This window comes from Polypterus senegalus, chromosome 18 (assembly GCF_016835505.1).
Source record: "Polypterus senegalus isolate Bchr_013 chromosome 18, ASM1683550v1, whole genome shotgun sequence".
NCBI classification, from domain to species: Eukaryota; Metazoa; Chordata; class Cladistia; order Polypteriformes; family Polypteridae; genus Polypterus; species Polypterus senegalus.
The window spans coordinates 37089294-37107689 of record NC_053171.1 but is presented as its reverse complement, the minus strand read 5'-3'; the positions used below and the strand labels follow the sequence as shown (position 1 = coordinate 37107689).

The 18396-nt window shown below is 37.9% G+C and overlaps 1 protein-coding gene across 2 annotated transcripts in view; it reads right to left on the bottom strand.

Annotated features, from left to right (window-relative positions):
* The window catches only part of fancm (FA complementation group M), a 101851-nt gene that overhangs the window by 81166 nt on the left and 2289 nt on the right, over nucleotides 1-18396 (bottom strand). For both annotated transcript variants that reach the window (XM_039741372.1, XM_039741373.1), the window contains exons 2-4: nucleotides 11801-11973; nucleotides 8253-8330; nucleotides 6814-6972 (exon numbers count right to left, since the gene is read on the bottom strand). In XM_039741372.1, coding sequence (XP_039597306.1) covers nucleotides 6814-6972; nucleotides 8253-8330; nucleotides 11801-11973 — 410 coding nt within the window. The remainder of the gene's footprint in view (nucleotides 1-6813; nucleotides 6973-8252; nucleotides 8331-11800; nucleotides 11974-18396) is intronic.

Here is an 18396-nt window from a genome sequence, read left to right as displayed (position 1 = left end):
TGCCAGCCTTATAGAAGCATTAATCAAAAGGTTTTTGTAAGCCACTTGAGTGCCGTTGCATTGACATATGGTCCAAAACAATTTGGCAGAGTATAGTCTATACTTGACGCAGCTTAAATGGTGAGATAGACATCTGATGCATGCTTAGAACTAGTTACCATAAAAATCCTACATTAAATAATTACTCTTAGGTGGCACGTGGTGGGGCAGAGTCTTACACAAGTAACTAAGTGCCTAAAAATTATCCTATATCCACAAAGACTACTTTAAGCCACACTTTTAACATGAAGAAATTTGGTTTGCACATCAGGCTACACAGCATGACTGACTTAACTCCCAAGGTAGTTAAAAACAATGACTTTGGTTATCAAAGTAATGATTACAACAAATATTAAAGCAGAATTAAAGGCATATGCACATAGCTCAGAGCAACTCAGCTGCTTGACTGTATGTGTGAAATTCAATATTATGTGTCCTCACAAACACTGTAGGCAGATAAAAATCAAAAACAAAAAAAGTGTCAGAAGCACGAAGTTTAAAAAACAAGCAAAAGACTGTAAAAGGCAAAAAAAGTTCTTGATTTTGTTTGTTTTTCCTTTTTTAATTTTCTGGTGTTTCACCAGTGCTGTTGGGGGTGGGGGGCTTGTTTGGGTAACAACTTGAAATGTTTCCATTCTTTTATTGTGTGTAAAACAAGCATTTTGTTCCGTTTTAAACAGGATTGCTTACCAACTTTTCACCCCTATGGGATCTGTGCTCGCAGGGTCTTGTTTGTCATTCTTAACACATTTGTTGTCATGTCGGTCATGTCACCATAATAGTAGTGTGTATGCCACTAAGATAACATATAAGAATTTTCTGCCCAACAATCAAAAGCACATTTCAGCACTGGGAGCAATAGAAATTAAATTTTTCTTATACAGAAAAATATATACAGTATACCGGTCATTTACTTTTGCATCCCTACCTTTTTGAATTTTTATGGTTTTAGTAAAACATACATCATAATTTAGATGCATCTACTCCATGTGCATATTCTGCAAATGATTAGCTACTGATTTACACAAGTCATCCAAGAAATATTCTGCATGATAATACTGAAAAAGCTGCTACCAATTGATAGGCTAAAAGCACATAAAGGAACGCTTTGTATATTTTTGTAGCTGTGCACATTTGGCTCAATGCATTCAGCTATCAAAAATGGCCAGTGGAAGAGCGACACTAAGAAAGACTATACAGACAGCTTTTTAGGAGTATATGGTCTATCATCCATCCATCCTCTTCCGCTTATCCAAGGTCGGGTCGCGGGGGTAGCAGCTTAAGTAGAGAAGCCCAGACTTCCCTCTCCCCGGCCACTTCTTCCAGCTGTTCCGGGAGAATCCCAAGGCGTTCCCAGGCCTATCAAGTATGTCTATCTATCTATCTATCTATCAAGTATACTAAATTCATTAATTGTTGTTACCGATTGTAAATTTGGCTTTAGTGATTGGCTAACACACATGTTCAGACTCCTCTGTTGTAATTTTTTTCATTTTTTTTTTTAGTTACACAAGGCCTGAATCTATCACAATGACACAAATAAACAATATATTATTTAAACTTGGGTAAACATCTATAGGAGTGAAGAATTCACAGTAGCATTATACACTTGAGTTCACTGTATGTTGCTCAACAATCCAATTCAGAAATAATTTTAGAAATCATTTTAATTACTAACTGCTATTATAATGTATGTTACTGGGTTACAATCAATGTTGGATAAGTTCTATAGTTTGGACAAAAGCACCCCTTTAAATTTCATGTTGCATGCTCATTAGATGGCTTTGCAAAGATCATATAGCATTAAATTTTAAACACCACCTACCATAAAAAAAAAAAAATCAGTGCATAATTTGAAACAATACTGGTCAACAAAGTCATTTGCAATTGCCACTTTGTCCAGGGCAAAACAGTACAACTACTATTATAAATATACAGTATTTGTAATGGGGCTGTTTCACAGGCCATACAGTGGGATAATTGTTAGTACCGCTACATCACTTGTTTGGGTAATATTGACGCAAGGCTTTGGAAAAATGTTTAATATCCGCTAGGTATAAAAACAGTTCTGCCTTCTCTCTTCACAGCTGTTTTTCATAATTTTTATCGCACAAGAACATTTTTTTCATTACATCTGTTTTCATGAAAGAAAATGATCAGAGGTCTACATTCAGGGCTTCCACTGTTAACTTGCAAAATAATAAATACAATAAACTAATATGAGGAGGGGAGGCACAGTAGTAGACTTAATGTTTGCTGATTCACAGCACCACTAGCCCGAGTTTTAATCCTGGATCACTTACTGTCTGTGTGGAGTTTGTAGCCTCAGTTTGGCCCAATATGAGTGGGTATGGTGATGCATAAAACTGTGATATGCACTAGACTGACCAAAGTTGCTTACTGCTTTGCACCTCATGCAGAATTTAGCTAAGTATTATTCTGCATTGACACATGCAGTTTCAAAAATAAGTCAGTGGAGCAATGATGTATACTATCCTTTTCCAGCTTACTGTCAATAACAGGCAGACGTAGGGTTTCTCTTTTTTTTTTTTATTAATTTTATTACACTCCATACAAAGCAATCAAGTTTTTACAAAAAGAAAAATAGAGTTAAGAACAGATCGATCCCACCCTTGAGAGAGAGAGCAAGCCAAACGGCATAAAAATTTTACAGCTTTTAAACATACCTAAATTAATAAATTCTCTATGCTTCATGAACTTATTTTAAAATATTACTGATTAGATCCTGCCATGTTTTGAAAAACGTCTGTACGGATCCTCTAACTGAGTATTTGATTTTTTCCAATTTCAAATAATATAACACATCAGTTTCCCACTGACTTAAAAGAGGAGAGTTTGGATTCTTCCAGTTTATCAGAATAAGTCTGCGTGCCAAAGTGTAGTGAATGCAATCACAATTAGTTTGTCTTTCTCCACTTTAAGCCCTCTGGAAGAACTCCAAACACAGCTGTTAATGGGTTAGGAGGGATTGTGAGTCCAAGGCTGTCTGAGAGGGAATTAAAAATTTTTGTCCAGAATAATGTTAATTTGGTGCAGGCCCAGAACATGTGACCCAGTGAGGCTGGACTTTTGCAGCGTTCACAGGTTGGATCATGCCCTGGAAACATTTTGAGAGTTTTAGTCGAGACAGATGTGCTCGATATATAATTTTAGTTGTATAATTGTATGCTTTGCATATGGAGCTCGAGTGAATTCTCTGCATTGCTACTTTCCACTCCTTTTCTGATATATTAATTGAGAGATCTTTTTCCCAGTGTCCTCTTGGATCTTTGAAAGGGAGGGATTGTAAAATGATTTTATATATTGTAGAGATGGAGTCTAAGTCCTTGAGATTGAGCAATATTTTTTCCAGCATGGATGAGGGTGCAAGATGAGGAAAATCTGGAAGGTTCTGTTTAACAAAGTTCCTGATTTGAAGATAGTGAAAGAAATGTGTAGCTGGAATGTTAAATTTGGAATGTAATTGTTCATAGGATGCAAAGACGTTGTCTATATAAAGATCTCTAAGCAAGTTAATTCCAAATTTTTCCAGATATTAAAACTGCATATGTTTGTGAAGGTTGAAAGAGGTGGTTCTCTTGCAGAGGTGCCACAGATAGAAGCTTCTCCGTCTTAAAATGCTTTCTACATTGGTTCCAGATTCTAAGTGAGTGGAGCACAATTGGGTTATTTGTATATTGCCGATAGCGTGTGTTTATTGGAGCATAGCAGGAATACAAAGAAGTACTGCAGGATTTTACTTCTATTGCGGTCCAAGCCTGTGTATGTTCTTCTATTTGTGTCCAGGTTCTTATCGCCTGTATATTTGCTGCCCAGTAATAAAACTGGAAGTTAGGTAGAGCCATGCCACCTTCTGCCTTTTGTCTTTGTAGGGTCGCTCTTTTGATGCGTGGATGTTTTGAATTCCAAATAAATGAGGTTATTGTTGAATCTAATTGCCTAAAGAATGATTTATTAATGTATATTGGGATGTTTTGAAATAAAAAGGAGTTTAGGAAGAATATTCATCTTAACAGTGTTAATTCTTCCAGCTAGTGTGAGATGAAGGGTTGACCATCTATGCAAGTCTTGTTTAATTTTTTCCATGCAGACGCTAAATTTTGTTGATAAAGAGCTTTATGTTTACTTGTGATGTTTACTCCGAGGTATTTAAACTGTTCTGAAATGATAAAAGGTAGGGTGTCTAATCTAATATTATATGCTTGAGAATTCACTGGAAAGAGTACACTTTTATTCAGATTAATTCTGAGACCAGAGATCTTTTGAAATTCTGTGAGTGCTGCTAAGACTGCAGGCACAGAATTTTCTGGGTCTGATATATACAGTACCATGTCATCTGCATATAATGAGATTTTCTGTTCCAGTCCTTCTCTGCTAATCCCCTTTATCTGATCAGTATTTCGACAATGTATTGCCAGTGGTTCAATGGCAATCGCAAACAGCAGCGGTGACAAGGGGCATCCTTGTCTAGTGCCACGTTCTAGTTTAAAGTAGTCTGAGCAAATGTTATTGATGCAAACTGAAGCTTCTGGGTTAGTATACAGTAATTTAATCCATGCACAAATGTTTGGGCCAAACCCAAACTTCTCCAATATAGTAAAAAGGTATTTCCATTCAATCATGTCGAATGCTTTCTCTTTTAAGTGGTCATACCGCGATGTCTTTAACTTACGTGAAAAAGAGCAGCAATGACCTGCAAGAGCACAGTGGACTTGAAGAGTCTGTTGTCACTGACCCCTAACACTAAGTAGGCATATTTCTGGTGTCTCTACTGTCTCTTGAAACATTACAGCAAAGTTATGCACAATGATATTCAAGGTGGCAGTCTACCTCTTCAAAGCAAGGGAAAAAAAATCTGTTTAAAGCAAAAATGTGGTCAAAACATTTTGGGGGCTACATGAACCAATAAGTTTCAGGTAGCACTGAATACTACACACCTCAAGTGGTTTACTTTACCCATTTCAAGACGGTTGGAACCAGATATTCAGGAGTGAAATTGTTTAATCATTCGCCTAAAATTCAATCTTCACTATTACTGTAGTACAATATTAATAATAATAAAAACCAAACCAAAATTCTGTGGACGTGAAGTGCATGGTACATATCATACTGCTTTACCATGATACACTATCATTCTTAAAATTTGTAATATTGAAGAAGAGGGATAAATATTTCTTCTAATTTATTAAATGGTTTAAAATAAACCATTAGTTCAAGTTTCAAGCACATTATTGTCATTGTGTAACACAATGAAATTACTTTTTGTGACAGCCCCAAGGTGCATTTAAAGAAAAGTCAAATAATTCCAAATGTGTCATATACAGTGTTAAGTGATCAAGTAACCAGAGCAAATTATTATTGCTCAAAGTACAGCAGCATAAATTGTTATTGCACCCGTTAATGAATAGTACATTAGATATTCTATATTGTATTACATTAGTACATTACACATTACCAATATAGCTTATTGCACATGTTCAATTAAAAATGATCTCAGACTGAGGAGATTCAGAGTTCAGAAAGTTTATGGCAGATGGGGAAAAGCTATTTTTTAGTCTGTTTGTGCGCACACGGATTGACCTGAAGCATCTTCCTGACGAGAGGAGCTCAAACAAAGAATTTCCAGGATGAGTTTTGTCCTTGAGAATGTTTTTGGCCCTTCTCACACAGCGATTACTTCTCCATCGTGCTCATATTTTACATGTGTCTCTCATGGGAAAGCCAGTACAGTATACAGGAGCTCCCACACCCATTTTAAATGTTTTTCCAAAACCAAATAAAACATTGTATAATTAAATATCCACTAGTGTATTCCAGTAAACTTTACAATTCTCTCTTACTTCATAAAAATGTACAGCCTCAAAGTACTGATACAGGGACAAAAGTGGGGGAACCAATCTTTACAATAGGACCTAAATACATTCCAAAAAACAAAGGTTCATTTCTTTCTGCTGATCTAATTATATGTAATTAAAACTGCTACTTTTCTGTGCTTCTAACTATCAAAACAATGCATTTAATGGTTATTGTTTAACCTTTATAGGCAAACATCAGAAATGACTGCAGGTATGATAATCAATGCAGTTAAAGTGCAACTGTCACAGCAGCAAGAAAGCCCATGGACAGACTATGCAAATCTTATCTGAGCACGTACTACACAAAAAAATAATTGAGAAGATAAAATATAAGAAGTATCCATGTTACCATCGCTGAATACTCCAACATCCAAATCATCCAGTATGACTCTGTAGATCATATTTGCCATAAATGTTAGTAAAGCAGAATGTTTTGCTTTGTGCCCTTCTTTTGGCAGTGTTATCAGAATTAAGATCCAGTCATTTTACCAGAAGCATAACAAAGCCCTCAGAAAACCAATTTATATTTCAGCAACAAAAAAAGTCTCCTTAATATGTTATACACTAAAGAACAATAGCACCACTATTTTATATTTTGTTAGTGCAAATGTATTTAAAACTTTTTACGTCAAGCCCTATACATACTGCACACTACTATATTATTATTAGATGTCATAATTAGAAAAGCTATATTTAAACACAAATATAAAAGCTACAGCAAAAGATTAAATAAATTATTTTTTTTTTACAAATTTTCACAAACGTTTTGTCTATGCTACATCTTGTATATTGAAATTCAATATTCAAAGCAGTATAGTCATTTTCTAGGTGACTTAATCAAAAAAAAAAATATTCAAGTTAATTCATTGATTCAGTATAACAAATAATTTGCACTAACCTGCAGATATTTAGCCTGGTGGGCTTTAAGCTCGTCTCCTAAAGGCACCACAATTTTCTCAACACAGCGTTGGTGAGAATATGCCTGGATGTCTGGACATTCCTCTGAACGCAATTCAATTCGAGAAATTAGTAGATTTGATATTACTTGCTGGATAGACTGCCAGAGAAAACAAACGAGGAACATTTAAGTTATAATTTCAAATAGACTACATTCGATAATTTAAAGAATAAATCAAATTCCTTCAGCATCTTTCACTGAAATTGAATAGCAAATGTATATGTGAATGTATTTTTATGTTTTATAGTATATAGTATATGAGGTCACTGGAAAGGTGTGCGTGGCACTCCCAATATTTCTGCAAAAGGACAAAGGTCCAAGTCTTTAGAGTCCTGGTGCTCCCTGCTTTGCTGTATAATTACGAGACATGGACACTATCCAGTGACCCGAGATGAAAGCTGGAGTTCATTAGGTACTGTGTCTCTTTGAAGAGTCCTTGGGTATCGCTGGTTTGACTTTGTGTCAAACGAACAGTTGATAATGGAGTCCCAAATGAGACACATTACCTGCATTGTGAGGGAGCGTCAGATATGGTACTATGGCCATGTGGTGCAATTCCCAGGGGGTGATCCGGCTTGCAGGATCCGCATCGCGGAAGACCCTAGTGGTTGGACCAGGCCAAGGGGACGTCCTCATAACATCTGGCTTCAACAGATAGATGGTCATTTCTGGATGGTGGGGCTGTACTGCGTGTCTGCCTAGGGGGTTGCCAACCAGTACCACAAGCTATTTTGTCAAGTGGTGGGTGCGGCAACACACTGTATTAGTGCAAGCTCCACAAACTGACCTGATAGTATGTATTTTAGATTTCCTTCTTTGAGTGTGGTTTCAAGGTTCCCCTGCCAAGTTCAATACATTCAGCAAAATAAAAATATACAGAAAGCTTACATTCAGAGTTGATAGTTACCTAAATGCCTACTACAAGTGCTTTAATAACGTTATGCCTAGTGAGCTGCTATAAATACACTTTATATGTAAAACAGATGTAATATGGGTCATGTTCCTCATTTCTAAAATGCAAACTTAACATAAAAACGATTTAATACATTTCACAGAGTTCAAGGAATACTCTTATTAAAACACCCCTTAAACTTCATCCACTACTTCGTATACTGGTGATGTGACAGCGTACTGTAACTCAAAATGTTAATGCGCACAGTAACACACCAATATTCAAACTGTACACTCATAACATGTTTAATGTTCATATAGAATACACACATTCTGTACATGCCTTTGAAATAAACACTCAACACAATAAACTAGTACTGTTGATCTTCTAATTCTAACTACATTTGCAAGAGGTAAGGAGTTATGACGTGCATGATATTTTAAATGAAACAAGTAAACAAAAGCACACAGGCATCTACAGCACTTACTTTAGTATCACTGCCAGGAGTTGCACTCAAAGCCAAAATGCGAAACTGCAGTGTGCAGTTAGTCAGCTCCTTGACAACCTTAATAAATAAAAATATAAAAAACAGCATTGAAGAGGTAAGCAAATTAACTTTTATCTTTTTATTTTGTGGCACTTACAGGCCTGAATATATTTTACCATTTTTACAACACTACATAAAGTATGTCAAAATAGCATGATAAATTCCAAAAGTAAGTGTTAACTGTGGAATAATCCCTGAATGAAAATCCAAGCATACTTGGGCTGCTTAAAACTGGCTGATTTATAAGTAATATTTGTTTATTCGCTCACTTATTAAAGTAATACATTTTGATTGGTTGTTGCAGGTTTAAAAGAATGATGCATTACATTCTTGATATTAGATTGGTCCAAAGAAAGGTGTGGTCATATGAAAAAGTTTGGGAACCCCTCTCGGCCTGCATAATAATTTACTAAACTTTCAACAAAACAGAGAACAGTAGTATGTCTTTCATTTCCTAGGGTAATGGGATGTTTTCCGAACAAAGATTTTTAGTGAAGCAGTATTTAGTTGTGTGAAATTAAATCAAATGTGAAAAACTTGTAATTTTGCTGATCTGAATGCATGTAACTGCTCAATACTGATTACTTGCAACACCAACTTGGTTGGATTAGCTCATTAAGCTAAGTCTAAGTCCATCTAAGTCCAATCATGAGAAAAGGTATTTAAGGTAGTCAGTTGCAAGTTCTGCTTCCTTTTGACTCTCCTCTGAAGAGTATCAGCATGGGATCCTCAAAGCAACTCTCAAAAGATCTGAAAACAAAGATTGTTCAGTATCATGGTTTAGGGGAAGGCTAGAAAAAGCTCTCTCAGAAGTTTAAACTGTCAGTTTCAACTGTAAGGAATGGAATCAGGAAATGGAAGGCCACAATAACAGTTGCTGTTAAACCCAGGTCTGGCAGGCCAAGAAAAATACAGGAGCAACATATGCACAGGATTGTGAAAATGGTTACAGACAACCCACAGATCACCTCCAAAGACCAGCAAGAACATCTTGCTGCAGATGGTGTATCTATACATCATTCTACAATTCAGCGCAATTTGCACCAAGAACATCTGTATGGCAGGGTGATGAGAAAGAAGCCCTTTCTGCACTCACGCCACAAACAGAGTCACTTGTTGTATGCAAATGCTCATTTAGACAAGCCAGATTCATTTTGGAACAAAGTGCTTTGGACTGATGAGACAAAAATGTTATTTGGTCATAACAAAAACAGCTTTCCATGGCGGAAGAACAACACCGCATTCCAAGAAAAACACCTGCTAAAATTTGGTGGAGGTTCCATCATGCTGTGGGGGCTCTGTGGATAGTTCAAGGACTGGGGCCCTTGTTAAAGTCTAGGGTTAGATGAATTCAACCCAATATCAACAAATTCTTCAGGATAATGTTCAAGCATCAGTCACAAAGTTTAAGTTACACAGGGGTTGGATATTCCAACAAGATAATGACCCAAAACACAGTTCAAAACCTACAAAGGCATTCATGCAGAGGGAGAAGTACAATGTTCTGGAATGGCCGTCACGGTCCCCTGACTTGAATATCATCAACATATTATGGGATGATTTGAAGCAGGCCATGCTCGGTAGCCGTCAAATTTAAGTGAACTGGAGAGATTCTGTATGAAAGAAAGGACAAAAATACCTCCATCCAGAATCCAGACACTCATCAAAGGCAATAGGAGGCGTCTAGAGGCTGTTATATTTGCAAAAAGAGGCTCAACTAAGTATTGATGTAATATCCCTGTTGGAGTGCCCAAAGTTATGCACCTGTCTAATTTTGTTATGATGCATATTGCATATTTTCTGTTAATGCAATAAACTTAATGTCACTGCTGAAATACTACTGCTTCCATAAGGCATGTCATATATTAAAAGGAAGTTGCTACTTTGAAAGCTCAGCCAATGATAAACAAAAATCCAAAGAATTAAGAGGGGTTCCCAAACTTTTTCATATGACTGTGTGTGTGTATATTATATAAACTCACCTAAAGGATTATTAGGAACACCTGTTCAATTTCTCATTAATGCAATTATCTAATCAACCAATCACATGGCAGTTGCTTCAATGCATTTAGGGGTGTGGTCCTGATCAAGACAATCTCCTGAACTCCAAACTGAATGTCAGAATGGGAAAGAAAGGTGATTTAAGCAATTTTGAGCGTGGCATGGTTGTTGGTGCCAGACGGGCCGGTCTGAGTATTTCACAATCTGCTCAGTTACTGGGATTTTCACGCACAACCATTTCTAGGGTTTACAAAGAATGGTGTGAAAAGGGAAAAACATCCAGTATGCGGCAGTCCTGTGGGCGAAAATGCCTTGTTGATGCTAGAGGTCAGAGGAGAATGGGCCGACTGATTCAAGCTGATAGAAGAGCAACTTTGACTGAAATAACCACTCGTTACAACCGAGGTATGCAGCAAAGCATGTGTGAAGCCACAACACGCACAACCTTGAAGCGGATGGGCTACAACAGCAGAAGACCCCACCGGGTACCACTCATCTCCACTACAAATAGGAAAAAGAGGCTACAATTTGCACGAGCTCACCAAAATTGGACAGTTGAAGACTGGAAAAATGTTGCCTGGTCTGATGAGTCTCGATTTCTGTTGAGACATTCAAATGGTAGAGTCAGAATTTGGCGTAAACAGAATGAGAACATGGATCCATCATGCCTTGTTACCACTGTGCAGGCTGGTGGTGGTGGTGTAATGGTGTGGGGGATGTTTTCTTGGCACACTTTAGGCCCCTTAGTGCCAATTGGGCATTGTTTAAATGCCACGGACTACCTGAGCATTGTTTCTGACCATGTCCATCCCTTCATGACCGCCATGTACCCATCCTCTGATGGCTACTTCCAGCAGGATAATGCACCATGTCACAAAGCCCGAATCATTTCAAATTGGTTTCTTGAACATGACAGTGAGTTCACTGTACTAAAATGGCCCCCACAGTCACCAGATCTCAACCCAATAGAGCATCTTTGGGATGTGGTGGAACGGGAGCTTCGTGCCCTGGATGTGCATCCCACAAATCTCCATCAACTGCAAGATGCTATCCTATCAATATGGGCCAACATTTCTAAAGAATGCTTTCAGCACCTTGTTGAATCAATGCCACGTAGAATTAAGGCAGTTCTGAAGGCGAAAGGGGGTCAAACACCGTATTAGTATGGTGTTCCTAATAATCCTTTAGGCGAGTGTACTGTAAATATAATATAAATATAAACAAGTTATCTCTCTTTTACCTTTAGGAGACACCACTGCAGGTTAATGGAAAGAGTTATAAATCAAGCTGCCTTATATACAGTAGTTTCAATATAACCTAAATGTTTTTTATGTGTTTTTCGTGCCGGTCCCAAGCCCAGATGAATGAGAAGGGTTACATCAGGAAGGCCATCCGGGTAATTTTTTGCCAAATCAATATGCAGCTCCGCTGTGGCAATCCCTAATGGGAGCAGCTAAAAAAAGAAGATGAAGATTTGTAAATGTTACCTGGCAGTAGGCATGGTTGCCTAAAGCCTTATGAGCCTCATCAATGACGAGGCACTTGACTTGAGTGGCTGGACATGCCTCCCTTGACATGTCATTTACCATCACTTGAGGTGTTAAGAAGAACACACGACGAGAGCGCCAAATCTGTCTACGGTCCGCAGCTTGTGTACTACCTGTGTGAAAAATAAAAGATCAGGTTTCAAAAATATATCAAATACATTTCTTTGATAAAAGGTATTTTTTTCCTTTTCTGGACTGTGTGAACTTTGTTTTTATATCAAAAACATTTTTTAACAAGCCATTCAACTATGGGTGCCTTTCTCTTAGGTTGTTGTCAGGCTTCAACTGGCTAAAGTTGCACACAAGAAACAAAAGCAACTTAAAGCTCTTGGATTCTACTGCAGAAATTCCCCCACTGGGGGACGTTTTATTCTATGGTTGCATACAGCCGTCCTTTAACATCTCTTAACAGTAAATAACTCAACTCACGTGGTGCCATAATGATTATTCATCATTGCTTCCATATTCATCACTTCTTTCTATTTCTGAAACTCCAGAATTGGGTGAGAAATGGACTTCTAGATGGTTTGGGAGCAACTAGTGGATAGATAGGGATGGATGTTTAGGTGAGGTGTAACTGGGTACAGACATGGCTCAGTAAAGAAATAACTGAATTTGCTTCATGGACAACAATGATTAATGCTTAATCTAAAATTTGTAAAGTGAAAAAAATTAAACCAAGAACACATCACAGAACACCCTATATAGTTCCAATTAAGTTGTATAACAAGTGTACAATGCCATAAATTGGGGCGCTACAATATTATTTAAAATAGGTCGCCAACAAGGTATAAAAACCAAGGCATAAAACAGCAGTCCAAACAACAGACTGGCAACACTATGCATGTGCATATGAGGTTTTAGTGCTGAATTGTTTATTATAGCTTTATTAAAACATCTGCCCTACTATAGCCTCCAAAACCATCATTTCATACTCTAAATGCATTGATTTTCATTAGGCTAGCCTCCAGAATTCCATCTGTTCCTCAAGTAATAACTTACATTAAAATACTTCTTTGCTGGTATTATGTGGTTGTAATAAGGAAAAAGATATTAAATATCATTTAAAACATCTGCTGATCTAGAATTACACTGCAAAATTAATAGCTCACTTGCAGTTATTCTGTCCAGATTGTAGTGGATGATTCCTTTGTTAATATTAAATATTTGCTAATACTTTAATAAACACTTAATCAGAGATTATCAAAGTCTATGTTTAAAGAATATATTGCTATTCATTTCTAAATCAAAACTGAAAGCTAGAAAGGACAGATTTGAATTGCTAACAAATGCACAATCCAAAAATCTGCTGCATGTGGCATTCTTTTTAAATGTGTTGCCTTTGTGGGAATCTCCATCATTTTAAAAGAAACTAACCGCTCACTTTTTGCCTCAACACGTTGCCTGAGGAATGTTAATTCAAGTGATCAAACACCACCTGCATGTATCTATCATAGATAGATAGATAAGATTCTGTACAGGGTATACCTTAACCTCCAGCCACAATGCCAGCTTCCTGGATTAAAACTTCACGTTGATTCCTGGCTAGGATCCTGCTGTGCGGAGTTGACACAGTGCTTACACAAGCTGTGCATCCTCACTGTTCAAAGCACACCCACTTAGTCTAGTCTAAGGACATGTGATGGAATGTATGTGGTGATGAGCTAGGGTCCTACTCATCATTTAATCAAACCCTAAGTATAATGCTGCTGGAAACGTTTTGGCACCCAGTAATCAGGAGAAGTAAAAAGCAGTCCAATATCCAGCATTCAGGTTTTAACCTACTTCATTCCTATTTGTCATTGTTTAGCCTTTACAAGATAAATTAAAGCCCTGTGGAGCAGTCTGAAATTGGTGGGAAGAGATGCACAGACTCTTTTGTCACCGAGTCCAGTTAGCTACGACTGATAAAGGATTGAGAGCACTGAACTTTCTTGATAATGATAAAGCAGTCAGCTGGCTAACAGTAGTAACACACCATGCATTTACAAAATCGATCACGTATGCTGTTATACATGGGAGTGATTGAATGTGGATTTCTGTAACATATCATGTGATCTCACTAATGGTCCCAATTCAACCAGTTGACTCAAACAATTAAAGAAGCCAACAGTTTGCAAGAGGTTCTGGTTATGAAGGGCGTGAGGTTTTCTCCTAACACAACTCTTGTCTCATCAGCCAAAATGTTCAAATTTTGACTCCCATATTTACAATGCTGTTTCAGAACAGTCATGGCACCCAAGAGTGACAGCATATTGCTTTGTAAAAATTTCACTATACTCTGTACATGTGATAGAAATGACCTGGGGCCTCGTGAATAATGCCGTGCGCAAAACTCACACTATAACATGACATAAGCACAAAAGACGAAATGTGCTTACACACAGAAAAATCCAGATGCATAAATCTGTGCGTTTGCCAACTTCCACGTTCTTCCGCTACATAAATCCCGGTCAGCATGAAAAGTAACGCTCGTGCACGCGCCTGCTGTCCCGCCCCAACTCCTTCCAGAATTATGCCTCTTTGAATATGCAAATCAATATAAATAGCCCTTAAGCTCAGCATTCTGTGAAAAGACAATGGGAAAAGCAAGAGGGAAAATGGAAGAATTTCAGCGAATACCAAGTGGAGGCAAAGAAAAAACGTACTATTTGTTGGTTTAAACTGTGGTATAAACAACAAAAGGAAGTTGATCGAGTGACATAGCATGTTGGAGAAACTCGAAAGCTCAAGTTCACAAAGTCACACAGTGCCCAAAATAAAAAAAAGAAGCTGTCAGATATCAAAGTCGCAGTGAAAAGGCGAGTCATAGCTCACCATCTGAATGTCATATGAAAGCTTATGAGGGCACAGAGGAAAAAAAAAAAGCACACAGTGGGGGAAAAAGCACGAAATGTCAACTTCAATCTCGAAATTTCCACTTTTATCAGAGCATCATAAACTTCATCTTAAAATCATTTAATTAACTAGTTTCTCAAATCACATCGTAATTAAAGTAGCACGTTAAATGCTTTGTTTTGTATTTGATCTTCTATGTGCTCTGTGTGTGTGAATCACTACTTGCTTCTTAAACCGGCGACCTTCGATGAAATAATTTATTGCAGCAGTACTCGGGGCGGCTCTAGGCTCGTGGCGGCCCTGGGCAGAGAAAGAATCGATGGCCCCTTCGCCCACCAATGTCAATATGGTATCTTATGCACAGCGGATGGCCACGTCCGTTGCAGACACTGCATAGCCACCTCGTGCTCATGACACAAGCGTTTAACTTTTGCCAAAATTTGCAGCTGCGTTTTTAGTTGTGTTGTTATTTCCTCTTTCGGTTTTATATTCAATATATATTGGCGTGGTGGCCCCTGGGATTTGGCAGCCCTGTGCAGGTGTACAGTTTGCACATGCCGAAGGCTGTCCCTGCAGTACTGTCTCTTTCAATTGTACTAACCTCCAATTCCTGTCCTTGCTTTTCTTTCTCCAAGTAACCGATCGCCACACAATCAGCTCTGTAATGGACGTTAAGCCATCTGTAAGCTTATAATGCCGATTCTTCAGAACTTTTAAGGAACATTGAAATATCTTTGTAGTACATGTTTAATTATTCTATCCTTCACGCCAGTCCCAGTGAAGCATACAGTGTGAGGCAGGAACAATCATGAGCGCAGCGCCAGATCCTTGCTAGCGCGGCAACACCGTGTCCTTTAATTATTAACAATATAGATTATTTAAATGAAGTTAAAGTTTTATCTGTATAATAAAAACATATTTTGCTGCATTTCATCTTAAAAATGATACTGTCATCATATGTAAATACGAGCTTTATAAAGTGGCTCAGGTTTCGCAATATTATAACTGTAGTGCAAGTTTACAGTGAGGTTACTGTACTAATAAGTACTAACAGTTCTACAAGAAGCAGTTGATGGACTGATTGAGTGCGTTTAGAGCTCTTGGGATGGAACTCTTTCTGAACCGCGAGGTCTACAGGAAAGGTTTGAAGCATTTGCGATGTGAGAGTAGTTCAAATAGGAAGCATGGCTGAGGCAGTGTGTGCTTGATGCTGTATACCGAGAATTCTCTTTCTGATTAGCTGCTGTAGAGCTGTGATTCCACACTCAGATACAGCGATATAAATACCCCGAGTGGTGCAGTGAGAGTAATATGGAAAAAGATGATCTGCTGTGGCAACCACTAACAGGAGCAGCTGAAGGAAGAAGAAGGTGCAGTTAGAGTAACAATGCTAAATCAGTTATAGTATTTAGAATAGTTTGACCATTCCGTGGACCATTATATTGTTACTGGTTAATTACAATCAGATGCATTAAACTAATAAACAATATGCGGTTAATTTCAGTGTACTGTATTTATAAAGCTGCGTCAGGAAAAGAAAGGATAACCACACAGGAACAGTAGCACTGCTTTGACGCTGGGTGCCACCAGTCTGCAAAACCGAGTGGAGAACTTGCGTACGACAAGACATGAGGTACCGTGGAAAAGTGCGTGGCTGTACGCCAAGTTTAGGTTTTATACATCGCGATTTGAACGTGGAAACGTTCTTACGCAACATTTCTGTGTGTACGCACCGTTTATACATGAGGCCCCTGATGAACCTATGAACTGTCAATGATAGCACAAGGGCATTTTAACACACCTGAGGAAACCTCAACTGGTGTTATTACTTCGCGATGGGGACAGCCTTGCTAGTCTGCCAGGGATACAAGTTTTGTCCATTGTTTTTAGCTTTTTCTGAATTCATAGAAAATATTATCTGTCTTGCTGTTGAAGAGATGTTCTGCAAAAATGGTCTCTGCCAAGAAAATATGTCTGTAGAATAGGGGAACTCAATAGCTTTGCTAATTATTATTTTTTACCCTTTGCAGGATGACAGACATCAACCAGATTTCCCCCTTATATTTTCTGAAGTGTGTGCACAACACCACTTAGGTAATGTCAAGTTAACTGGAGTCAAACTGGCAGGGTTGACTGAAACCACCTGTAAACTAATGCACTCGAATACTTGGGCCCAATTACACGTGGACTGGGTCAGAACTCTTCATAATTAACAAGTGCGTGTTTCAATACCTTACAAAATATTCAGGCCTGTTTTGTTGACTGTGTGTCTTTTGCTCTTCGGGATTCTGTTCTGTATATAACACCAGCCCACAAAATTACCTGACCAGATTTACTGCAAAAAAAGTAACAGTGAAGCTCAGACTGGAGTTCCACGTAATTATATCTCCAGAAAAGTGGAATAGTTCTTGGCCATTAAACTCAAATCTTTGATAAACTTCTCTAGACGTTTAATATCTTTTGGCATTTCAAAATTGCAAAACTAGAGGAAGAAACAGGAAAACAAGGCTTTTAAACAAACGGATTAAAATTAAAACTAGACCTTAGTAGCCACAGTGTTCCCCACGTAAAATGATTAAGAAAGTAGAGCCACAGTGACTTATTAAATATCTTCTTATATAATACGCTACCGTGGCTGTTTCTTTGTCTGTTCAGGATTTTAAATCACCTGTCGCTCGCAAACCGTTTGGTACACATATACTACGTGACATCTACTATCCACTTCCGGGGTGATGATTGACCTCCAAGGTTATTCCATTTTTTACTTTTATTTTATCGTAGAATCAACACTCGGCAGGGGGCAGCAGGGCGGCTGTGTGCCACACGCGTACGGGGCGCCATTCTCATCCCTACCACCTTCGCCGTCACTTCCTCTACCTCTTCATATTTTAAATTATTCTTGAGGCAGATTGAAGATTTAAATTGAAGTGAAAAAGGTGATTGAAGTGAAAAATTAAGTAATTGCAACACAAACACTGACTTGATCAGTTTTAACACGAAAAGATGCTGAAGAAAGAAGGGAAGCAGCGGGCCGCTAGGCTGGAGAAGAAAAGAGGAGCTGCTCAGGAAGCAGCAAGCGCATCAACCTCTGAGTAAATGAATGGTAAACTTACAGAGAAAGAGGATGAAAATTAGGAATGCTCAAGTCAAATGTATTCTGCAGTGTGCCATTACAGGTAGATTTATAATTTAAAAAAAATACATCTACTACAGAATGTGAATAGATGAGCTACTTTATACTGATCAAAGTCAAAGTTAACTTTATTGTCATCTCACCCACAGACAAGTATACAGAGAGATGAAAAGACAAAGCTCTAGGAACACAGTGTACACATATGCACAAAGTCTCGTCTTATTTCCACTAATCCAACAAAACCATGCAACATATTATTTAAATAGACAAAATGACTGACTTAGCATAAGCTGCCCAAATTCAGGGTGTTTAGAAGAAATCCAACATAGAAGCACATAATAAACGAGAGTAGTTAAGTCAGGTATTTGAAAGGTTAAAATGTGTGCTTCAATTTAAATGTTTACAATCTACATACTGTAGTCCCGACTGTAATAGAAGTTTGTCATGATTGAGACCCACAGAGAGACAGAGCCCAAGTCAATCAAAAATAATATATTCATAATCACTGACCTAAATACAGTAGTCTAAAATGATGATCACAATGTGTCATTTTTAACCTCTTGGG